The sequence below is a fragment of the Acinonyx jubatus genome, chromosome B4, assembly GCF_027475565.1.
Source record: "Acinonyx jubatus isolate Ajub_Pintada_27869175 chromosome B4, VMU_Ajub_asm_v1.0, whole genome shotgun sequence".
NCBI classification, from domain to species: Eukaryota; Metazoa; Chordata; class Mammalia; order Carnivora; family Felidae; genus Acinonyx; species Acinonyx jubatus.
Genome location: NC_069387.1, coordinates 134316327 through 134341841, shown reverse-complemented (window position 1 = coordinate 134341841; position 25515 = coordinate 134316327). Strand labels below are relative to the sequence as shown.

Sequence of the window (25515 nt, the reverse complement as noted above, 5' to 3'; positions counted from 1 at the left end):
TAGGATTCCTTGGCCGAGCCTGCCGAAGGCACGTCACGCAACGAAATGGACGCCTGGACGGACCGGATCCCAACACAGCAGCTGGACCCCACTCCCCTGCCCGTGACTTGACCGCACCATCAGCCCCCGGCTGAGCTGCCTCCCCTCCTGCTTTCCAGAACTCTCTTCCACGGACCCCATGCTTGCCCGGCGTGTGCCCTCCTCTCTGACCCCCCCGCCTTCCAGTTCGCTTGAGGACAGGGTCCTCCTTGACCTTTACAAGGCAGGTCTCCAAGGTCTCTCCCTGGATGACTCTCTTCCAAGGCCAGCTCATGCCCTCCCACACCTTCCGACGCTGTCCCCAAATCAGAAATCCCTCAAGATACAGCCCCACCTCCATGATCCTTCAGCTCAGGTGTTCTTAAAAGCATCTCTGAAAGAATCCATCTCCCTCCAAACCTGCCCCTTTTTCTAGGAAAGAAGCAGAACAGCATCCACCACTTTCAAGAGCCTGGACTTCCCCCTCACCCCACTTCTGCCCACCTCATAACTGGGTCCACTTTTTCACACCCTCCTCTTCACTCCCCTTGACAAAGCCACCTCCCCGAAGCAAGGCTGGTTCCAGTGGAGCATCCTGCCTCCTTGCTGGTGTTCTTTAAATACTCCCAAGTCCTCTCTGCCTCAGGACCTTTGCACATGCCGTTCCTGCCACCCTGAACACATCTCCCTCCCCACCAGCTGGCTGCTGGCTCTCACTCATCCTTCGGGTCTCAAGCTTCTGTATCATTCTCTGATCACCCTGCCCCCCCCCCCCCAGGCCACAGGCCGCCCTCCCCTCACCACACCCAAGCGTTGTTTCCCTGTTCACATCTACACTGGGAACACACCTTTGTCTGTAATGATCTCCCCCAGTGGACTTGAAGCTCTCTGAGGGCGGGAACTATGGCACTAAGGGGCTCTGTCCCCAGCACGCGGGGACCCCTGCCCGGCACTGGTGCTCTAGAAGCAGGTACCGAGCCGATTAATTAATTTGCTGAGCCTCCGCCACGCGCCAGGCTCTGGGAATAAATAAGACAAAAGGGGCCTCTGGTCTTAACGTTCTAATCGGACATTAGAGGAAACACAACAGACACGCTTTGGACTGTGCTCGATATTATAAAGAAAACAAGGCAGGACACAGCGGAGAAGCCTGTCAGCCACGTCAGCCACGTGATGGAGGCCGACGCCCATGGGATCAGTCACGTGGGCACTTCACTCATCTGGGGCTCCTCCTAAAACCCATCGCCCCAGTCTGACCCTGAGAAGCATGTCAGGCAAGTTCCCACCGAGAGGAATTCTACAGAATTCCTGATCCACCCTCCTCAAAACGGGCAAGGTGATCATAAGCAAGGAATCGCCACAGCCCCGAGGCGCTAAGGAGACGCAATGCCACTGTAACGTGGGATCCCGGAGGGGGTCCTGGCCAGAAAACGGACGGAAAAATAAGGAAATGTGGATAAAAGGTGGACTTTGGGTAATAAGAATGCATTAACCCTGAACAAGTGCACCCCGGTGATAGGAGAGGCTCATAATGGAGAAAACTGGGTGTGGGCATATGGGAACCCTCTGTAGGATGTTTGCTGTTTTTCTGTAAATTTCAAACTGTTGAAATATAACCAAGTCTATCGCCTGGGCTCCTGGTGGCTCAGTCGGTTGAGAGTCCGACTCTTGATTTCGGCTCAGGTCATGATCTTACAGTTTGTAGGTTCAAGCCCCGCGTCGGGCTCTGTGCTCACAGCATAGAACCTGCTTGGGATTCGTTCATTCATTCTCTCTCTCTCTCTCTGCCCCTCCACTGCTCGGACTCTATCTCTCTCAAAATAAATACAAATAAACTTAAAAAAAAAAAAGTCTGTTGGAAAGAACAGGACAGAGTTTGGGGGGTAGAGAGGGTATCAGGGACCAGGAGATCGGGTGGGGGGGGGGGAGGCATCTGAGCAGAGATAGGAAGGAGGAGGGCATGAACCACGTGGCCGCCTGGAAGGGCAGGGGACGTGCCAGGCCAGGACGCTGGGGTGAGAGGACCGGGGAGGGAGACACAGAGCCAGCCCTGGATGTCCACCTGGCCTCGAGGACAGCGGCCGGGCAGCCGTTCAGGGCAGTGGTGAGCAGAGTGGTCGCAGACACTACGGGGGGCAGAGGCTGGACCCCGACATGACAGAGGACACAGGTAGGGCGGGAATAGGGGTCGGAGATGCCCCTGGGAACGGGCAGGCGAACAGGGCGGAGGACCAGGAGTGGGAGGGAGGGAGGGAGGGGGACGGGCTGGGCAGGTGCGTGGGGCACGTCCACGGTGCTGAGGCCTCGGGAATGACGTGGGAAGGGAGGACACCTGCACCTGCACCACAGGCTGGAGGCACCATGAGGGAAGAGACAGCTGCCAGTCCACGGAGGCAGGGAAAGATCTGGAAGCAGCCGGGAGCATCTGCAGACGGGAGGACATCTGTCCCCCTCCTGCCCCGACGTCCATGGGGTGAGGCAGAGACCCAGCAAGGCATCTGGACCCCGTCGCCCGCCGTCTCAGGGCCCCAGTTACATAGCTGCGGGGGCGGAGTCAGGGACCCCAGAGACCCACGGCCATGCCTTCGCCTCCCCCTGGCCACCAGCCACCCGACTCCCGGCGGGAACCCCTCACCCTCGATCCCTTAATCCCACAAAGCTCCACCACGGTCCTTCCATCGACAATTTTACAGCGATTATTGGAGCCAAGTGACAGTCTCGCATTTAACACAACAGCTGGCACTGGGCACCTTCCCCGTGCCAGGCTGTGGGGGGCAAAGGTGTCCCCGACCTCCGGGAGTCGGCGCTCCCCTGGCAGACGGGCGGAGAAGATGAATTATGAGCAAGAGTGGAGGGAACGGCAGAATCCAGGCCTCGCTCACACGCACGCGCTCGCTCACTCTCAAAATAAGTAAATAAACTTTAAAAAATAACTAAATAAATACCAGATAAGTGACTACTAATCACGTCCCTAATGTCGTTTATAATTTTTTGGCTAATGGCTTTCAAACAATTTTGTAGGCGGAGCGTTTTTGTTTTTTTTAATTGTTTAATGTTTATTTCTGGGACAGAGACAGAGCACAAGCAGGGGAGGGACAGAGAGAGAGGGGGAGACGCAGAATCGGAAGCAGGCTCCAGGCTCCGAGCTGTCAGCACAGAGCCCGACGTGGGGCTCGAACCCACGGACCGTGAGATCATGACCTGAGCCTAAGTCGGTCGCTTAACCGACTGAGCCACCCAGGCGCCCCTGTGGGCAGAGTTTAAAAATGCCCCCTAAGAGCCCGGCCTGCTGTGAACCTCCCAGGGTCGTGAAGATGATGGTATACGCCCCATGATTAGGCTCGTTTGGACCCAGTTGACCTCAAGAAAGAGAGACTATCCAGGAGGGCCTGACCTAATCACGTGAGCCCTTTGAACGTGACCAAGAGGTCAGAGACCACAGTCCGAGAGAGAGGGGCAACACGTGGGGGGGATTCTCCTTTTCTGGCTCTGAGGACGGCGCCCCCCCCTCCCCCCCGGAGAGGACAGGCCTCTCGGGGCAGAGAGCTGATGCGTCCCCGGAGCCTCCAGAAAGGAACTCAACCGGTGACACCCTGAGCAGCGAGCCCGGCCACACCACGCGGACCTCTGGCCTACAGAACTGTGCGCGGATAAACGCATGTGGCTTTAAGCGGCTGAACGGGTACTTGGCTGCAGGTGGAGAGAAAACTAAAGCGCCATATTCTGCCACACATTTCAAGCATCCGCGTCCCATGCAAACGCCCCCGCCGCCACCACCTACGAAACGCGCCGCGCCGCGGGACCCGGGGTCCGCGCCGGACGCCCGGCTCTCCCCGGGTTTTAGCCGTCTGACCTGGGGCCTGTCACCTAGCCCCTGCGGTCCTCAGAGTCTCCATGAAAAAGACGACAAATCAATTCCTATCCCCGTGCGTGCTGTGGGACCCGGTGATTCCAGCTCCAGAAGCTTCCGCCAAGATACTCATCCAAACGTGCCCGAGACACTGCCTGACGCTGCAACGATTCTAAATTCTGCGCAGCAAAAGCCATATACGCAAAGCACGAAGCCTGAAGGGACACCAATAAAAGAAAATTACCACTGCCGTCTGTTTGATTTTTGTCTTCCAGGTTTCCACAGCGTGTCTATATATATTGCTGTGGTAGATAGGGAAAACATAATAATAAATACCATTAAAAAAAAAAAATCACCATCCAGACGGCTTCTTTGCAGGAGCGGACAAGCAGGTCCTGAAACGCATATGGAAACTCAAGGGGTCCCCTTGAGCCAAAACAATCTTGAAGAAGAGGGAAAAAAACGTTGGAGAACTCCCGATTCCCGACTTCAAACGTAACTACAAAGCCGCGGGAATAAAAGCACGTGGCACGGGCCTAAGGACGGACACAGAGACCAGCAGACGCCACTGAGAGCCGCGAAGAAATCTCCCAAACCACCAAAGTAAAAAGCAAGCAACACCGGACTGAAACAAAACTAAACACTTTTGTCCCTCCACAGATACCCGGCAAGGAAGTAAAAGGACAGCCCACAGAATGGGAGAAGATTTTGCAAATCTCGAGAGAGGATTTCTCTCCAGAATACCTAAAGTGCTCTCAGAACTCAGCAATAAAAAGACAACCGGTTTTAAGATGGGCAAGAGATCTGAAGAGACGTTTCTCCGAGGACGCGTGTGCACGAAAAGATGGTCAGCGCCACGTGCGATGAGGCGAATGCAAGTCAGAGCGATGGGGACATATCGCCTAGGGTAGCTGTGATCAAAAAGATGTATAATAGGGGCGCTTGGGGGGCTCAGTCTGTCGAGCGTCCGACTTCGGCTCAGGTCACGATCTCGCGGTCCGTGAGTCCGAGCCCCGCGTCGGGCTCTGTGCTGACGGCTCGGAGCCTGGAGCCTGTTTCCGATTCTGTGTCTCCCTCTCTCTGCCCCTCCCCTGTTCATGCTCTGTCTCTTCGTCTCTCTCTCTCTCTCTCTCTCTCTCAAAAATAAATAAACACTAAGAAAACTTAAAAAAAAAAAAAGACGTATAATAAACAGTGCTGGCAAGGATATGGAGAAACCAGGACCTTTCATACGTTGCTGAAGGGAACGTAAAACAGTTGAACCGCTCTGCAAAACAGTCTGGCTATTTCTCAGAAGGTGAGACATAAAATTATCAGCTGACCCAGCAATGCCAGAGAACTGAACACACGTGTCCCCGCAAAATCTCGCACACAGATGTTCAATACCTTCCCTGTTTCAAACAGCCAAAAGGTGGAAACAACCCAAGGTCCATCAACAGATGAAGGGGGGTATATGGTCCATCCAGCACACCATGGAATGTTATCCAGCCATAAAAAAGGAACAGCTGCTACAACACAGATATATCTTTTTTTTTTTTTAGTGTATTTATTTATTCTGAGAGACAGAGAGAGCAAGAGGGAGAGGGGCAGAGAGCGGGAGAGAGAGAATCCCAAGCAGGCTTCCTTCACACTGCCGGCTCAGAGCCCGACGCGGGGCTTGAACTCACAAACTGGGAGATCATGACCTGAGCGGAAACCAAGAGTCGGATGCTTTTTTTTTTTAATTTTTTTTTAATGTTTATTTATTTTTGACAGAGACAGAGAGAGAGAGAGCGAGCATGAGCGGGGGAGGGGCAGAGAGAGAGGGAGACACAGAACCCGAAGCAGGCTCCAGGCTCCGAGCCGTCAGCACAGAGCCCGACGCGGGGCTCGAACTCACAGACCGCGAGATCATGACCTGAGCCGAAGTCGGACGCTCAAACTGACTTCACCCCACAGGTGAATCTTTCCAATATTACGCCAAGTGAAAGAAGCCAGTCACAAAAGGCCACACGTCGTATGATTCCCCTTATGCAAAATACCCAGAACGGGCAGGTTTATGGAGACAGAATAATTCAAAAGGGACAGTGGCTGCCGGCGGCGGGGAGGGGAAGGAGTAGGGACTGACTGTTGGTGGTGGCGGGGGTCGGGGGGGGTCTTTTGGGAGTGAGGACAATGACAGCGTTCCTAAATTGACGAGGCAGTGGCTGCGTGACTGTAGGCGCAGCCGAGCTCCCGCCAAACCGTTCGGGATGTGAACTCCATCTCGATAAAGCGGTGACTGAATGACTCTCAGGAAGGCAGAGGGTAACATCTGCTTCCGCGGGGTTATTCTGAGGATCTGGGGAGGTGATGTGGCTGGCAGTCCTAAGCGGTTATGATGGTCCCCGCAGACGTGAGCGTGGCCACCCCCGGAACTCTTCGCATGTGACCATCCCCGGAGCTCTCCGCACGTCAAAAGCCCCTTTCTGATTCACTCAGCATAGCCAGCAGCACCTAGTATATACCAGAGGCCCCCCTAGGCACTGGAGATATAAACATGACCTCATCTCTGCCCCACACGGGGCGGTTAAGGTGTCACAGCTGCTTGCTGGGAAGGGCATGTGCAGGGAGCATACACACGGGGGGGACACGGGAGCCGGGCCCCCTAATGCTCCCATGGCAACTAGAAAGAACTGGTCCCCGTCCTGCTGGTAGTCTAACACCATGGGCGTCCCTGCCGCCTCTCTGATCTTATCTCTGACCACTGCCCTCCTCGCTGGTCCTTATACATGCCAGGCACACGCATACCACAGGACCTTTGCATCTGCTCTTGCCCCTGCGGGGATGTTCTTCCCCTAGGTACCAACGAGCAGCTCTCGGTTCAAATGCCACCTCCCTGACCACCACACCTCCCACAGAGGGACAGGAAGCCACCCTGCTGCTTGTTTTGGCTTCCTGCAAAGCGCTCACGGCCATCTGACCACAGTTCGGCAGATCCATCTCTCCAGCTGGCCTGTCCGTTCCGCAAGGGTGGGGCCTCTGTTTTGCCCGACGACACATCCCCAGTGGCTAAACCTGGAACAGACCCATGCAAGGCGCTCCGATCAAGTGCAGCACTGCCTACAGAACAGGGCCGGTCTCCTGGGCACCCGGACATCTGGCTCCAGAGGCCGCCTGGCCCGGAGCACAGTCCTGCCGTTAAACACGAGACAACGTTTCTGCTACCAAGAAACGAGAACTTAAAAATGCCATCTGGTCGCTGACCTGATCAAAGCTCAAGTACAGAACAAGACAGAAAGGGATGAAAAGCATATTCTCCACAACAGGCCAACGGGGGTCGACTCTGGGGAGCGAAAGCAGTCCAGCACCCAAGTTCATCACCGGCCCCGGGAAGACTCAACCTCTGCCTGGACGCCAACCACAAAGTACCCCGTCCTACTTCCCGGCTGGTCCCTCTCTCAGTCCTCTGCTTCACAAAAGGCTTTTTACAGAGAACGCCCGTTATTATTTTTCGGACGTACTCATCTGCAAGCCCCAAATCCTGCAGGCAAATGTCTAGGACACAAATTAATGATGCCCGTGGCAGAGCGCTCTGTGCACGTCCGCTTTACGAGCTTGCCTTAACCAGAATAAAAAATGACCGTTTCTCTAGTTCCTCCTGAATGATAATCAGGATCTGAGGCCCGTCTCTCCCAAAGCTATGACAGTTACGTTTTAATCACTTCCAAACCGGCTCATCGCTGCTTAATCCACTGAGGCGGGCTTTCCTGCCACGGGCGGGGAGGCCACCCGGGGCTGGGTGCAGGGCCAGGACGCATCACAGGGGGCGTCTCCGAGCGGCTCTGGCTCTCATGGCACTGCCTTCCGCCCAGACCGTTGATATGAAGTTGTTTTCTTCACAGGGACAAAGGGAGGAAGGAAACAGAACTCAACAAGCAGCAAGAGTCTCGTCCGAGAAGCCGGGAAATGAGATGTGAAGTCTGCTCACGGGGGGAAAACAGCCAGCTTGCCTCGGACCAGCGTGGCTTCCCGGGGGGCAGGCCTTTCCCTGGCTGTCTGTTCCGGGAGAGCATGACAGCTGCCGTGCTCTCTCTTTCGAGGATCATTCAAAACACAAAGCGTCTCATCTATATAAGCTGCAATCTTCCCGGGCCACGCAAGCCGTTCGCCCCGTTAAGCAGTTCGGGGAGCTTCCGGAAGGTGCTAGAGAAAATTACTGCGGCACAAAGCACCAGCAGAGAGCTGCGGGAGGTCTGTCGGGCTCCTGAACCCACGGAAGGCTCCTGCCCACTCCCCGATTCCCACCGCAGGCCCACCCATTCTGCTCCCATGCCCGCACCGCCCGGGACGCGCTCACGTTCCAGCACCTGCCACACGGCGATAACGGAGCCTCCGTCACGGTCACGACGCCACGTTTCCCGCTTTAATCCGGGCCGGGATGTGAATGGAGGAGGCCAGACTCCAAGCCCACCTTTGCCCCTTAACACTGCGTTATGCACAACAGATGCTCAAAGAGAATTTCTGAACGAACAGCCTCGTCCTTATGCGCTGGCTTAGCCCGAGCCAGGCTTGTCTTTTATAAGGAAGCAGAGGGCAGCTCACAGTATCTTAAACGGTGACACTTCCACGGCAGCAGGTTGGCGGGGCCAACTCCACAGAGGGAGACAGGACAGGGGTCAAGACAAGAGGTGAAAAAGACCAGATGGCGGAGAACGGAGAAAGGAAAGGAGGGGGCTGACCGTACTTCCGCTGAAGGGTCCCTCGGGTGCCCAGACTGGGACGTGGCCAGCGGACCTCACCCCAGACCCGCTCAGGCCTGCGCGTGGTCCACACTCCCCACCAAAAACCCCGGTTCTGAGCCAAATCCCTGCAAAGAACCACGGGCAGGTGCCCTTTGCCGAGGCCTCCTCAGACATGATCGACCAGAGGCTTGGACCAGGCGAGTCCCCGGTGCAGAAAGAGGGTCTGGAAAGCAGCAAGAATCACGAAGGTCAAGGGCATGGAGGCGTTCCGCGGAACCACCAAGACCGGCCGTCTACACTCCCGGTTCCCAGGACGTACTCCGGGGACCCCCCGTGTCAGCGTCCAATCCACAAGCGCCCCCGCCCCCCGCCCCGTGCTCCCAGAGCCCCCTTCCCGAGATTCCGACCCTGCAGGGCTGGGACGGGGCAAGGAGACGTGGGTCGTCCCGAAGCCGCACGCCCTCGGCAGTGGTTCTGATGCAAAACCACACGTTGGTGCCCCCCCCCCCCCACCGGCCCCCGTCGGTTCACTCCTCGTCCCGCAAGTGCGGATCAGCATCGCTGTGTGCGGGCACACGCCCAGGCCCTGGGGACCCAGCGGAAGACAGGCCAGACCAAAAGCCAGGTGCCAGGCCATAGGAAGCGGAGGGGAGGAGACCAGGCAGGGCAAGGAGGTGCGAAGCGCCCGGGGGGGAAGCGCTCCTGGGGGCCAGGAACACCCAGACAGGTGCAGACGCTAACCCTGCCCAGAGCGCAGGCTGGCCCGCGCCTCAGGTCCCCGGGGCATCCTGCCAGACGGGGTACCTGGGGCGGGAGCCTGGGCTGCCAGAAGGGACCCACGTGGCCCAGGATGGGGGCTCTGGGTCACCCTCTGTCCATCGGGGCAGAAGGGCTGGGGGCAGCCGGCCGCAAGGGCAGTCGGTTCTGCCCACGGGGTGGTGCTCCCCTAAACACTCCAGACCACGAGGCGTGGGAGCTTCCCTGGCGGGCAGTGCTCGAAGAACGCGGTCATATCGTCGCCAGTAAGTGACGCTGTCCTCGATGCCGCCAGAAGGCAAGTGGACGGTGCCCTCCTGGGCCTGCCCTGAGCTCCTCCCCCCTCGGCGGGTTTTAACCTGTGTCCTTCCACCGTGACGAAGCACGGCTGAGAGCACGGCAGCGCTCCGTGAGCTGTGCGAGTCTTTCTGGGGTCAAACCTCCATGTCGCCTTGGGGACCCCAAACTTATAACTGGCGTCAGAAGCGAGGGTGGGCTCGGGGGACCGGCGGCTCTAACCTCACACCCGGGTGGGCACGTGCTCGGCAGCAAAGAGGCCGGGGGCTCGAGCACGGGGAGCAAAGAGGGGAGCTGGGAGGCGACGCGGCCCAGGCTGCTGGCCCTCGAGGGCAGGCCACGGTCCCGGCCTCCAGCCCCAGGAGAGGACGGCAGGTGACCCTCCCGGCTCACCCCTCACCGGACTCGCACGCTGCTCCCAGGAGAAGCGGGTGCTGACGCAAGCGAACCCCGACTCAGGGACACGCGCGGGCCCCACACGCAGCACCCCACACGCCCGGAGCTCAGCACAGGCATCTCCCACGCCGCCACCCACACGCGACTCTGGTCAAAAAGGCTGTGGTTACCGGGGCGCCTGGGGGGGCTCCGTCCGTTGGGCATCCGACTTCGGCTCAGGTTTGCGAGTTCGAGCCCCAAGTCAGGCTCCGTGCGGGCGGCACGGAGCCTGCTTCAGATCCTGTGTCCCCCTCTCTCTGCCCCTACCCCACCTGCTCTCTGACTCTCTCAAAATAAATAGACTTTAAAAAAAAAAAGGGGGGGCCGCAGTTAGTGAGAACGAACACTTTGCGCCGGCCCCTCCACACTCCACCACGGCAGCTAATGTTTCGCCGATGCCCACCCAGTGCCACCGTCCCGCTTGCCGTGTTAACGCTTATTTGGAAAACGCTTGAGGAAGTAAAAAGTACGCCCCCAAGCCTGCCTCGAGATGCTGCCTGCAGCCTGAAAGCAGGCGGAACCTTCCGGAAATGGCCCATCTCTTGGCACGTGTGCTCCAAGCTGGCGGGACGGCCACATCGAAGCGTCTCGCGGCTGGCCCTTCCAGGAAGTGACAGAGTGACCCAGGGGGACTGGGGGACGAACCGGCAGCCGTAGCCAGGAGGAGGCACCTTGGGGAAGGGAGGTGACGTAGTCTGGTGACGAGGTTTCCTATGGCTGCTCTAACAAATGACCTCCACGGTACCCGCGTATTATCCCCTTCCAGCCCTAGAGGTCAGAAGTCCAGAATCAGCTCCACGGGGCTAAGGTCAAGGTGGTGGGAGGGCCAGCTCCTTCTGGAGGCTCCAGGGGAGAATCCGTCTCCTCGCCTTCACCGGCTCCCAGACGACGCCTGCACTCCTTGGCACACGGCTCCTTCCTGCACCTTCCAAGCCCGCAATGCAGCACCTGCTTTCCTATCATCAGGTTGTATCTGCACCCGTGGTCGAATCTCCCCGTCTTCTAAGGACCCTTGTGCCGGGACTGGGCCCACCCGGGCATCCCAGGATCCTCTCTCAAACCAAGACCCCTGCGTTACGTCTGCACTCGAGCCCCTTTTGCCCAGAAAGAGCGCCCGGGGCCAAGCTCGCTGCTGCTCCCTTGCCGGGGGACGCAACCCCAGACCAGCAAGAGTGACCAGAAGGGGGGCGAGGCAGGGGCACCACAGAGCTGGCCACGGCTTTGGAACAACACCCAGTCGCTGCTCGATCTCCTGTGGAGATTCGGAGCTTAATTCACAGTTAGTGAAGGCGCACCTCACTAACACACACGGTAAGCTGGTGGGGGGGGGGGGGGCGGGGTGCCTCTCCTCTCTGTCCCCGTGTGAAAGGGAGGAGGGCACCGGCTCCCCTGGGGGTGTTTCAAGCTGTGAACTCTCAAGCTTTGCTCACATGTCAGAGAAGGAGAAAGCCCAGTGGTGGTTAATACTAAGCGTCAGCAGGACTGAGCCTTGGGCAGCCGAAGGTCTGATTCAACATTCCTTCCGTCCTTCCTGGAGGGTGTTAACAGAAGAGATTAGCATTTGAATTGGAGGACCCAGCAAAGCATAGGAGCCTCCCCATTGCAGAGGGGACCTCCCGCAATCCACAGGAGGGCCCGAATGGCGCGAAAAGGTGGAGGAAGGCTGGAATCATCCTCTTCTGCACATCAACCCCTGTCCTGAGTTCTCCTGGCTCGCTGGCCTTGGAACGACAGCACCCACTTTCCTGGGTCTCCGGCTGCAGACGGCAGAGTGTGGGACTTTAATCGTGTGAGCCGATTTGTCACAATAAACGTCCCAGAGATACACAGGCAGGCAGGCAGACAGAGAGACGGATGGATCTATTCTGTTGGTTCCGTTTCTCCGGAGAAGCCGAACCCTTTCCACTACCTCGACATCCCCTGTAATAACGTCTTGGGGGGCTGAAAGAGAGGGTCACTTTTCTCACCAATTCTCTTGTGTGGGATGGGAGAAAAAAATTCTTCAAAAAAATAAACTAGGCCATTTAAGTTGTTAAGAATCCACACTTGGGGGTGGGTCCTAAAACGGACATCTTCAAGGTCAGTTTTTAAAAGGACACAATTTGCCAAGGTTTTCTTTATTCTGCGCCAGCCCCTGTGAGAACACGGCCGTGTAGCAGGCACCTCGGGTCCGACGGCGGAGGCTGAGGTGGAGAAACGTGTTTGAGGGGCGCTTTTAATAGACTATGTCTGTGGCCTGGCCGTGCACGGTGTTTTCAGCGCCTCGGGGGGGTCACCCGAGCCGACCTCGAGCTGCAGAAGAGAAACCTTTTCCACGGCTGCCCAGGCAGCCCGGAGCCGGGTCTCCCGGGGCGGGGAGCAGGCTGTCAGCGCCCCGAGCCTTTGCTCAAAGTCAGAAGGATTGCCTTTTGAAGCCCTGTTGTGGTTTAGATCAGAGCAGTCAAAACCACAGTCCACACAAGGACACACACAAATGCCACAAATACAGCCTCACCGCTGAGCCGGAGCTCAGAAAATCAGGCGGAGGACGCAGAAGGCACCGCCGTGGCTCAGAAGTAGTCCCGGGCCCGCCACCCCCCCCCCCCCCCCCCACCCTGCCATCACTGCCTCCCTGACCCCGGGGACCATCTTTTGGGCTCAGCCCCTCACCCTCCGCCCCCCGATGCAGCCCAGCAGCGCGAATGGAACGTGCTAACCGAGACGCTCCTTACCTTGACCAGCTCCTTGAATTTGGGGTCATCCTTGGACGTGGGGTCGATCATTGTGCGTTCCTCATTCTCCTCTGCCGGGGAAAAGAGTCACGGTCAGCACTAGTGGGCGTGCGGGGGCACGGGGACGGCCGGCTCCCCTCGCACAGAGCGGGGCAGACGGACTGAGAGCAGAGAGCCACTGGCCCCGCACGTGCCACATCAAGTCACACGAGCCGGAGCGGGCAGCCGACTTCTGGGAGGTGGATGGGCCCGGCCCCTTCCTGAACGGGAAGCAGGAAGCCGCCCCTGGCTGGGGACGAAGGGAGAGGACGGCACGCACACGGCCCGGATCGGATCTGTGGGAAGAGCTCCCCGCAGCCACTGTTAATAAATACGTATACTGAGAAAGCTCACCACTACGTGAAACAGTACGGACCAAAAAATTAGGAAAAAATAGCAAAAATAAGTGTGGGTGACGGTGGGTGAGGTTTCACAATAAAACGTGTTCATCCCTGTTCTGTTTCCTTGTCACTTGTTTTCGCTCCATGTTCAGGCCTTGATCGAAGGACGCTGGGGCCCAGCAAGCTGCCCCTGAGGGACTCATGTGACAATAAGGAAGATCCACGGGGGCCAGACACAAACCAGAACGAAACCGACCAGGGCCCGGAAGGAGAGGGGGTGTGGGAGGCACGGCTGACTGCGTGCGTGCGGGGGAAGCGGGGAGGGAGGCCTCGGGGCCCGGGCAGGGGTGGGCCCGCAGGACACACAGGTGACAATGACCAGGCTCCTGGGGCCCAGTCCGTGCCGGAGGGAACGAAACGGCTTTGAGTGGAACTGGCTTCACAGCAGGAAATTTTAAAACGTGACAAAGTGGAGAACTATTTTTGGAGTCGTGCAGATCTGATGCTTGAGAGGGATGTTCCAGGTGACATACGGGGGACCACACAGGGGTCCCTCGTGATGTCCCTGCTAGGGCCCTCAGCAGCCTCCTGGTACTCCTGGGACCAAGGCCAGGCCCTTCCCCGTGGCCTCCAAGGCCCTCTGCAGCCTGGCTTCCCCAGCTGTCCCAGGCACTCTCCACCCCAGCCCTCCCAGCTTGCCCCTGCCCCTCAGCAAGCCTCACCACTGCCTGCCGCCGGGCCTCGGTACATGCCGCTGTCCATCTGACACCCTCTCCCCCCACTCCACAACCCCTCTGGCCTTCAGACCTCGGTTCCAGGTGCTAACAAGGTCAGTCCTCATCGAGGTCACCCATGCTTCAGGGACCAGTAGAATGTTACGAAGCAAACCGAAGGGTACCAACTCCTTTGCCCAAGAGCAGCTATTTATAAAGATGGCAAAACAGGAGGGGTAGGGCCCAGGCAAAGGCAAGCTCAAGGCATTATCAACAAAACAACAGCCTGACAGATGTTTCCGATTAACCTTCTAGCCCTCCTGTCCCTCTACCACCCCAGGGGGGCTATAGCAATGTCTGCAGACGTTTTTGGTCGTCCCAGCTGGTGGCATCTAGTGGGCAGAGGTCAGGGATGCTCAAACCCACAACGCACAGGACGGGCCCCCACAGTGAAGAATGACCCAGTGCCAAATGTCCACAGTGCCGAGGTGAAGAACCCTGTTCTGCGTCAGGCTCATTTCCGGACCCACGAGCTAGTCCCCGCGTCCCCCTTGGAAAGGGCCACCCGGGAGCATCTGCCTGGACAGCAACTTCAGCCTGGCTGAAGACAGCCAACAGCAGGACAGTGAGGGGTGACACTCCTCCAAGAAGAGAGAGGGGCCACAGTGGACCCCAGCAGGATCTCAGGGGGCTCGTCCAGCACTGGGCTTCAGGCCTGCCAGGCTGGACCTGTGTCTGCATTTCTCCACAAGCTCCCGCTGGCCTGCCCCTGTCGTGGAACCCACGAGGGAGGGACCGACCAGGACTTCCCTTTGAAGCAGGGTTTGGAAATACACGGAATGTTCCACAACGGCCTCTCAGATTGATCAGATCCCAAAACGCGCGTTGAGAAAAACACGTCGCCTGTCGCCTCCTCAAGTGCCGGCTGTGACGTGGCCCCAAGGAGGTGGGTGCAGGGGCCTTGCCACTCGCTGGGTCCTCCCTAGCAAGCCCGTGGCTTTGGGATAGCTCGGGCTCGCGCACAGATGGGGGTGTACTAATTACGTTTCTTCCTTTGTGTATTCGCTAATGCTGTGACACCTCGGGGCCTGTGGACCTAGAGGTACTACTGCCCCTACCCGGGCTGGCCAGTTCCTAAGATGGCAAACAAGTCCCCCGTGACTGCCTTTTCTGGGCAAACCAACCAGCCCGGAGCCCATCCCCAGCCACCTCTTCGACTGGGTTCTCACACCCCCTGCCCACAGGTCCCTAATCACCCGGGGGCGGCTACAGACCTCTCCAGAGAGCCTCTGGAGCCCACGGATGATCAACTCGCCGAGCCAAACCTGCCTACCCTGCCCCACCCAGCCCTTCCCGCAAGGAGAGAAACGCCCCGCTCTCCCCTCCTGCCTCCCAGCCACCCCTGGCAGGAACCCCCCCACCCCGGGAACTGTGCGTGTAACAGGCCATCGTTTTGGGGGTGGTCAGCCCCTGATCTGTGGGCCTCGTCGTACTTAAATACTAACAAAGCCCACACCTGAGATCAGAGAGGCGGAAACTTTCAGAGGAAGATGTAGTTTTTCCTACGGCCTTTTCTAAACGTGACCTTGAGCCAGGAGCCCCGTCTCTCAAACGCCAGCTGGGATGATGTGAGATCTCTGCAGACCACACCGACCGACGGTGCCCTTTGTCAGCCTCACCAACCCCGGGCACACGCCGCGGAAGGCCAGCTCGCTCACGACAGGGGGCCGGCGGGACCCGCCTTACCTAGCACAGTGTCTTCCGGGTGGACGTCCACCGAGGCAGGGGACATCGGCGAGTCGATGGCATGTCTGCCTTCTTCCTGTAGGTCACTCACTGTGGAGCAGGAAGAGAGAGGAAAACAAGGGTTGGTGAGAACAGAATTCCGTGGCCTCGCACGTCGGCAGCAGAAACAGGGAGGAATCAACTCCTGTTTTCCGAGCCTTTAACAAACATTCCTAAATGGCCTGCTGCCCAGAAAGAGTCCGAGGGAAAATGCTCCGAACCGAGAATACATCCCCCGGCTCTTCCCTCTCGCCAAGGACTTCTCGGGCCCACCAAGCCCTGCCAGTCTTGTTTTCGCTGCTCTTTGGAACACATGAGTAAGACACGGAAGCTTCTGGATGCTTCCAGACCCTCCCACGGCTGCTGAGATGGACAAAGCTGGAATATCACAGCGACGGGGCCTACAAAGGCGGGCGCCCCTCTGCTCCCGGCAGAGCTGTGTCCTCAGCCGCGGAATCTGGGGGTGCAGGCCCCTCCCAGCACGTGCACACGCAAGTCCGGAATTTAAAGCAACGCTGTTGTCGACGGCCAGGTTCAAGGGGACAGAAAGCTGACAAGCAGGTAATGGCCAGGGTTGTGGTGTTAGAGCACACAATAGGATCCAACAAACCAGACCACAGGCTTGGAGCTGGAGGCACCATGACCTCGGGTCTAGATAGCACCAGCCTGTGTCTGTGTGTGTGAGTGTGTGAGTGTGTGTGTGTGTGCGCGTGTGTGTGCGCGCGCGTGCACGTGCTGGGTAGAGGGCGCACTTTACAGTCACAGGGCTCGGATCCTAGAGGATCCTTCGCTCCCCACACTAGAGGCCCTCCAGGAGAATGCCTGGAGTCACATCCGCCATGGGGGACCCCCAGGACTAACACCCCTGCCCTTGTCACACTATGTTTCCTCTGGCGCCCGGCTGCTCCTGGGACTCCAGCCTCCAGACGCAAGATCCGATTCAATGGGTGGGGCCTGGGCACCTGCCGCTTTGACAGCCCTGCTTAAGGACACTGGGCAACCGTCCCCATCACATGCCACAGACCGGCCTCTCCATCGGTCACCGGTTTGCCCAGGTCTTCTCTTCTGCGAAACGTTCTCACGCATTCTCTCTCAATACCCCAGTCGCTGTGAACCAACCACACGTCCGATCCCGGGCATGTGAAGAGTAAGTAGCATGGGGACAGGGCCTGACGGCTTTGGGGCAGGCAGGTGGGGGGGGATCCCCCCAACTTTGCTAGTGTTGTGACCCAGGCAAGACCCAGTGACCCCTCTGAGCCTGTTTCCCCAAAATGTCAGGGCCCCTGGAAGGGTGAAATGATGAACACCAGGTCTCCAGCCCAGAGCCGGGCACACAGCGGGCTCCGCGGACAGCCGACCCTCCGCCCCGCACAAGGGCAAGAGCAGTGGGGCCCCAGGTCGCCGGCTTCTAACACCGGTGAAGAGCCTGAGGCGAGGCTTTTTACGCGGTCAACTTTCACATTCGCATGTTCCACGGCAGCACGATTCACAAAAGGTGGCCAACAACACAGGTGCCCGGCAAGGGGTGACAGAATGAAGCAGAATGTGATGTACCCACATGATGGAATGCTGTGCACCCGGAAAAAGGGAGGAGATTCTGGGGTGCCTGGGGGGCTCGGCCGGTTAAGGGTCGGACTCTCGGTTTCAGCTCAAGTCATGATCTCACAGTTTGGAGAGTTCGAGCCCCACGTCAGGCTGTGTGCTGACAATACAGAGCCTGCTTGGGATTCTCTCTCTCTGCCCCTCCCCTGCTCACATCTCTCGCAAATAAATAAACTTAAAAAAAAAAAAAAAAGGAAGGGGGCGTCTGGGTAGCTCAGTCAGTTGAGCAGTGGACTTCGGCTCACGACTTCACAATTCATGGGCTCAAGCCCCGTGTTGGGCTCTGTGCTGACCGCTCAGAGCCTGGAGCCTGCTTCGGATTCTGTGTCTCCCTCTCTCTCTCTGCCCCTCACCCGCTCACACTCTGTCTCTCTCTCTCTCTCTCTCAAAAATAAATTAAAACAAAACATTTTTAAAAAGTTTTAAAAAAAGGACGGAAATTCTAACACCAGCTACCACATGGGTGAACCTGGAAGGCATCAGCTCCTTGAAACACTCACAACAGGACAAACACTGTATGATTCTACTCACACAGTGAGGGACCCGGAGGAGTCGTCACATCCAGAGACATGAAGTGGAATGGTGGGGGGAGGGGGAGTTCCCCTAACAGGGACCGAGTTTCAGTTCCCGATGAAAAAGCAGCTTCAGGAGATGGGAGGGTGGTGATTGCACAACAACACTGTGAATGGAATGAACGCCACTGAAAAAGCACACTTAAAAAGGGTTAAAATGATCAATTTGATGTTATGTATGTTTTACCACAAAGAAAAAGTAGAGAAAAGAAAGAGAAAAGAAAAGAAAAGGAAAGAAAGAGAAAAGAAAAGAAAGAGAAAAGAAAAAGAAAAGAAAAGAAAAGAAAAAAGAGGAAAGCAAAAGTGAATGCTTTGCCAACAACATTGGAGGTCTGCCCGCGGTCAGAGGTCTGCCCGCGGTCGGCCCCTCGCATGCACACGACCTAATCCGACCCCCACAGGGCGCATCCTAGGAATTGGCCCCACGCACAGCCGTCTTTTCACCCGCAAGCCCTTAGCCTGACTCCGTGCAAGATCCAGACAAATGTTACCACCTTGACGCGTAAAGGGTGCTCAGGTGGGTTTCTGAGAAGTCCCCACCCCCACTCTGCCAGCAATACTCTGAAGATGACGCCCACCGGTCGCCCAGGCCAGCCGAGAAAACAGCCGCCCAGTTTCAGCAATTGTTTTTTTACTATGTAACGAGTTACAAAAGCCATTTTAACCAGCCCGTCGGGTTCAGAGGCAGAAAAAGGAAAGAGGAAAAGAGCTCTTTCAGAGGAAGTCCTCACGTATACACGAGGCGCATACTTGTGGGTGTATGCAGAGACCCTGAGCTCCTAAATCCCATTTCCCAGGCCGACATCACAGAAGGACCGAGAGGCCAAGGAGGTCCGCTGGGGTCCAGGCCGCCCGAGACGTGGTTATGCTCACAGCCCAGGAGAACAAAAGGCTTTGGATTCATGTCAGTGGGGGGTGGCCCAGGTGGGCTTTGGGACACAGGTGCGCCACACAGGTGAGTCACGACAACGAGCCCGTGGAACCTCTAAGAAAGACGCCACACGGGTCGTCCGCCCACCGGGACACAGGGTGTGAGCCAGAGCACGTGGACACAGAGATGATTCCAGAGGGCCCTGCCGCCTGGTCTCAAAGACACAGGGAGCAGGGCAAGAGAAAGGAACCACATTTTCAAAGCACAGAAACTGGGTCACATGAACACAGAGAAGTTTCCACCCCGCCCTTGAACATCAAAGATAACACTAAACAGGACCCGAGATTTCTCGACCTTAATAAACGAGAAACGCTCTCGCAGAACGACCCAGGCTCTGTCTGGCTCGAGGACTCACATTCCAAAGGAGTTTGTGCTCAGAGCCCGGGGGGGACAGGACAGGGCCGGCGGTTATGAGCCCGGGGCTGTGCCCACAGAGCTCGGCGTTGGAATCTCCCTTTACCACACGCTCGGGCCCGTGGTCTGGAGTGGGTCCCTTTGCCTTGCTAAGCCTCAGTTTTCCCGTCTGTAATGTGGGAGCGGTGGCAGTACCCGCCTCGCAGGGGTTCTGAGGAATAAGCGAGATCATGAATGCTCGGCTCCGGGTTCACAGCACAAGCTCTGAGGCACTGAGGGAAGAGGGGAGGCGTCCCAGGAAGAACCAGGGAGGGCTTCTTGTAGGAGGAAGCAATTGGGTGCAGCCTTGAACAATCAAGAATCTGGATCTTGATTCTGCAAAGCATACGGGTGACACATCAGAGCCGGGATTCTGGAAGCCCAACGTGGCAGCCACGTGGACATGAGCCACGGCAGGGATCCACAGACGCCTCTTCAGGACTCCGCTGCTCCTCACAGACGGGGTTCCCCAAGGGACACGGCCCCGTCACGGAGGACCTTTCTGTCTGAATGTGTTACCGTCCTCCGACGGTCAGTCTGACATTTGGAAGGAGGGGCTCTGCTTGAACCTCGGTGGCTTTTCCCCAAGGACCCTACTCTGCCAGCTTAGTGGCTTTCCATTGATCCCTGGAATGTTCTGGTTTCTAAAGTACTGGTCCATGTGCCAGAAAGTGGAACGCTTCAAAGATGCAAACTGCCAGCTGCCCTGAGTCACGGAGAAAGCTCCGCTGGCCTGGGAGGGCCAGCGTCTGGGGTGTATAACGGGTGTGGACATTCAAAGGGATGGGGGCTCCGTGTCACGAGGCTGGGGACTCACTGATTTCCTGAGTGTGCATCACTGTTTTGAAGTGAACGCCCTTGTCCACACCAAGCCTGACAGCCAACCAGGAGGAAATCGATGGCCAAGGTTCGCACGGCACCCAAGTTCAGCTTGCGGGGGTGACCGCGTGGCTGTGGGACAGGGGACACAGGGCTGGGGAGATGCCGGGAGCCTGGGGGACAGGATGAAGCCCGGGTCAGGAGACAGAGCCAAGCGGCTGCCCGTCGCTCGGCCTGGGGTGGGGGGCAGGCCGAGAGCAGTCACCAGCGTCACGAGCTTTCAAAAAGGCTCGAAATTCAGGGTTTAGTGTGGAATCTCCCAATTTATAAACGTGTGCAAATCATTCCAGTTCTGTCGGCCAACGAAGGGTCACCGGTTTGCGACCTCAGTGAACGGATTATCCATGTTCTTACTGTCCGTGGGATGTGGACTGTGGGCCGCTAACATTTCCTGAGCACCTACTATGGGCCAGGCACCTTCCATGCCACCCATTCATCTCATCTCCTAACAAGTGCGGGAGGGAGTGGCCGGGTCCTGGCTGAGCCCCAGTCTCCTCGTTGTGAATGCACCTGACATACACCCCCCGCCCTCCCCCCCCGCCGTGAGCCCCAGGGTCAGGACCAAACCTGGTCTTGCACCTCCCTACGCCCAGCTAAGTCCTCCCCACCTTCAAGCCTCAGCTTATTGGCAACCTCCTCCAGGAAGCCCTCCTGGGTGTTCCCTTCCCACCCCGGGCTCCCCTCTGCCTGGCTCACATCACACGGCCCTAGAACCCTCTCTTTCCTGGACCATACGCCCCCATCCACACCAGTGCTAACTCAGCCCGTGCACACAACAGGCCTTCGCATTTGGGTAACAACACAACAGAAGCCTCCTGTCGCTTTCGGATCCCGGCTCGGCCGCCGCCGAGCTGATCCTGGGCAGGCATGCAGGAAGTACTCCATAAACGCTCGCCTTTTAGCATCTGTTGAATCGATGCACGAAGGCATGATTCCAAAGCCCCGTTCCCTTTCCATCACCCCACCCGAGGACTGGGCAAGGCTTAAAAAAAAAACAAAAAGACAAAAAAAACTCCACCTCTCCTGCCTGGAATTAGGAGCACATAAAACGGAGGAACAACAATTGAAAACCACAACCTCAACACTTGAAAGCTATCTCATAAAAAGCCTGCCACTCACACCCCAGGCCAAATGCAAAGGCTTCATCTTTGATTTTTTTTTTAAATCTTTTCCTTCGTATGGGTTTCATTTATTTATTTATACCCAGGCTCTTTCCCCGAAAAAAAAAAAAAATGCTTTTAGGCACCTTGTTTTTTTCCCCTTTGACATGACTGCAAAAGCCCAACTCTGAGAGCTGCTGGCTCACGGAGGAAGGTCACGGTCAGGGAGGCAGAGGTCTGAATGCATAGAGGCTTCTCGGCTTCTCGCTCCGTGAGGGGCGCGGGGGCAGGAAGGGGGACCACAGCACAAGGCCTGCCGCGACGGGGTGCAGGGAGCCCACTGGGGGCTCACCTGCTTCGCGGAGGATCCAGAGGCCTCACGGTGGGGGGGGGAGGGGGGTGAGCCTCGGCCTGTGGAGCTCAAGAGTGACAACTGCATTTTCTGCCATTTTTCTAAGGGTGTCATTTCCACGATGCTTTGCCTCCTAGGGAGACTTTTTACGCCATATGTACACGTCCTGATTTTGGTGCCGAACAGATCAGGGGGAGAATTTTCAGCAGCCCCGTGTGGACCAGCTCAAAGAGAAAACTCCAACAAAAACAGCGTGCGGGCCACCCGATCCCCGTCTACAGGAGGAACTTGAAACCGGGAGGAAAGCTTAACGGCCCGGGTCCAGACACACCCACTTGCAGTCACAGCCGGTCCTCAAAGGAACTGAGCGTCCTCGGAGTTGCCAGCAAAAGTGAGGGAGGGTAGGGACGTGCCCCCCCCCTCCCCCTCCACGGCCGGGGCAAGGACAGTCGGGGGGGGGACGGTAACCTCCCTGTGCTTTAGGAGACCCAACAATGAGGCTTTCCAGGCCCCTGCCAAATAGTGAGGGCTTCCTGGGAGTTTTCCGGCTTCCGTCCTCGCTCAGGGGGTCGTTTCTCTGCAGAAGTTATACTTTATCAGAATAATTATGGGCGCCTGGGTGGCTGAGTCACTGAAGCGTCCAAGGCTCAGGTCACGATCTCACGGTTTGTGAGTTCGAGCCCCGTGAGTCAGGAGTCGGGTCTCTCCCGTTCTCTCTGCCCCTCCCTTACTCGCATGCATGTGCACACGTTCTCTCCCTCTCCCTCCCTCTCAAAATAAATAAACTTAAAAAAAAATTTTTTTTTAAGAGAATAACTAAATGCATCAGCCTTGAAGAGACCTTAACACAGTGGTTCTTCCAGACAATAAATCAAATTGTATTTCGTGTGAAGATCTCACAGCTCAGGTAAAACAGGGCCCAACGCAGCAGGTTAAGCATCCGACTTCGGCTACGTCATCATCTCACGGTTCCCGAGTTCAAGCCCCGTGTCGGGCTCTGGGCGGGCAGCTCGGAGCCTGGAGCCTGCTTCGGATTCTGTGTCTCCCTCTCTCTCTGCTCCTCCCCTGCTCACACTCTGTTTCTATCTCTCAAAAGTAAACATTCATAAATAAATACATACATACATACATAAAAACAGGGCCCAAGGAAGATCTAAGCAAGAACACGCTCCACGGCTGGGGGAGGGGAAGCTATGAACAGCCCTCCATGACACCTCTGGATTCCGTGTTCAGAGCGAGCTATGGATCACAACTCCAAGGGGTGAGTTACTCCCGGTGTATCACGCTCGCAAAGGCCTTGAAACGGGAGGCCCAGTCTTTCCCAGGAGGTTAGGGGGTCCGGGCTGAATCTCCACCATCCCCGGAATTAACAGCAGATGGAGGGCAGTGTTCGGCCCAGGGTCAGAGTCTGTGGGAGCGGACAGTCCCCCGGGGGCAGCTGTCTTTCCTGACCCGGATGTGGGACGGGAGTGAAATTACTTCCAGCGACCCGATCCAGTAGTGCAACGTAAAACAGCCTCTCAACCTTTTTTTAAAAATTTTTTTAATGTTTTATTTATTGTGGAGACAGAGAGAGACAGAGTGCAAGTGGGGGAGGAGCAGAGAGAGAGGGAGACACAGAATCCGAAGCAGGCTCCAGGCTCCGAGCCGTCAGCCCAGAGCCCCACGCGGGGCTCAAACCCACGGACCGCGAGATCGTGACCTGAGCCGAAGTCGGACGCTCCACCGACTGAGCCACCCAGGCGCCCCTGAGCCTCTCAACCTTTAAAGTGGCAGATCCGGCTTGTTCTTCCTGAGGAATGACATCTGGCCTCGTCGCGGGCACGCCGGCCCACCGTCACGAGCTCCGTATATTTGTGTGTGTTTAACCCGCGGTCGTTTCTCGGCGGAGGATGAGTGCCTGAACCGCACAGACAACACCCCAGCAACAAAAAAGTGCCGTGACCGTTACCCAAACCACACGGGTCGCTCAGTCTGACATCTGATTTATGGGGTTTCGCTCTGCCGGGGCACACGCTTCTACCCCGGCTCCCGACGTTTACAGGCGAAAATCAATGTGCGAGCATTTCAATAAAGCGAAATCCACAGGAGGTCAGCAGGCGTTACTGACGTCACATCAAGAGCTCGCGGCTAAAGATCTGTCCCGTTGGGGCGGCAGCAAGCAAGCCTCGGGCCGGGTCCTACAGCCTACTGATCTAGCCAACACCCATCGAGGGTCACCTACGTTGTCGCCGCTCGGCCGGGCACTAAGGGGAGAACGAGACGGAGCCTGTCCTCACTGTGCCGATCGTCGCGAGCCGGCAGGAGACGGAGGGGAAGGATGTGTCCTGGCCCCTGGCATCCAACGGCCTGGCCCAGCACCTAGCAGAGAAAGCACTAATGGGATGAATGTAGGTATACATATATACGTGTGTGTATATATATATATATATATATATTTTTTTTTTTTTTTTAAGTAGGCTCCATGCCCCACGCAGGGCTCAAACTCACAACCCTGAGATCAAGACCTGAGCTGAGATCAAGAGTCGGGACGCTTAACCAACTGAGCCACCCAGGTGCCCAATGTATAATTAATTAAGCTCAATATGCATCATGGTGTTGAATTATAAAAAGCAGGTGTCAGGGGCGTCCGGGTGGCTCAGTCCATTCAGCGTCCGACTTCGGCTCAGGTCATGATCTCACGGTCCGTGCGTTCGAGCCCCGCGTCGGGCTCTGTGCTGACAGCTCGGAGCCTGGAGCCTGCTGCGGATTCTGGGTCTCCCCCTCTCTGCCCCTCCCCTGCTCATGCTCTCTCTCTCTCGCTCTCTCTCTCAAAAATAAATACACATTAAAAAATACATAAAAAACAGGTTTCAAGACAATCCTGCGTGATATTTATGCCAACAGCACAATCAGAAACTCAAAGCGATATATTCCTAGGTGTATGCAGCTAAACTCATAGAGAAGGAAAGGCCCCGGTCCCCAGTGACAAGGACAGCGTTAAACCTCTGGGAGCGGGGAGGGCAGAAGAAAGGAGGAGACGGGGAAGGCTTGGCCATGGCCGTATTCCTACGTTCTTGTGAAGTAAAGTTATTAGGACATTGTGGTAGGAGGGCGTGCCCCCGGCCCCAAAGCTCACGACAGCCAATGCCGCAGGGGAGGGGGCCCTGCCGCAGCCAAGCCTGTCCCGGGGTGCTCACCTCTGAGGCCAGGAAGGGCCGAGGCGCAGAACTCGCCTTGCCAGGCGGCCCTGCAGGAAGAGAGCTCTGTCTGCATCAGACCCCCCACCCCCACCCCGAGAAAGTCACAGAGGGCCACACGCCTGTGCCTTCACGTGTGGGCAAGAGAGAAGCCGTAAGTTTGGGGGCGAAGAAATAGGTCGCTGTCATCACCCACAGACAGGCTCAGAGGCATATCTTCTGCTGGATGCAAGAGGCATCTACACGGCTCAGAACCTTGGAATCCCCTGTCCTCGGCGCCGTTTTAAGACCCTGTGCTGCTCCTCTGTGCTTCGACAGAAAAGATCATTCCATGCCTTCTGTCTCCAGTGATACCGGGGAAATGCACGCCGCCTGGATCAGCCTGGGAAGGGCGTGGGAGGGGGGCTCAGGGGCCACATCCTGAGGAACCCAGCAGGGGGCACCTGCAGAGGGAGACCAGCCCCAGGAGGACATCACCGTGGATACCCCTGTTGTCACCGCTGGGATGCCAATCGTCCCCCCCCCCCCCCCCCGCCCCGGCATCAGCCAGAGCCTGCCCTGGGGCCTTGGCTAACCACTCACCCCCGAAGCACTAAACTTGGGATCCCCCTGGGCTCACAGGCTGATCCGGCAGGTCTGGGCGGGGTCCGAGGCTCAGCGTCAGTAACCATCACCCCAGGGTGACGCTGCCGATGTCGGGCCGAGAGCAGCAAGAACTTAGAAGACACGAGCACACCCCACCAGCCCCCCGAAATCCAAACTGGTGAGCGACTTCTGTGTCCCTTTCAGAGATGAAGACAGGGGCCACGTTTCAGCAACTTTCTACCTGGCCAGCGCCTGCCCCAGGTGACTGCCTCCC

At 57.3% G+C, this 25515-nt stretch overlaps 1 protein-coding gene across 4 annotated transcripts in view; it reads right to left on the bottom strand.

The window, feature by feature from the left end:
• The window catches only part of PARVB (parvin beta), a 99384-nt gene that overhangs the window by 33734 nt on the left and 40135 nt on the right, over positions 1-25515 (bottom strand). For all 4 annotated transcript variants that reach the window (XM_027070510.2, XM_027070511.2, XM_027070509.2 and 1 more), the window contains exons 2-3: positions 15610-15699; positions 12771-12841 (exon numbers count right to left, since the gene is read on the bottom strand). In XM_027070510.2, coding sequence (XP_026926311.2) covers positions 12771-12841; positions 15610-15699 — 161 coding nt within the window. The remainder of the gene's footprint in view (positions 1-12770; positions 12842-15609; positions 15700-25515) is intronic.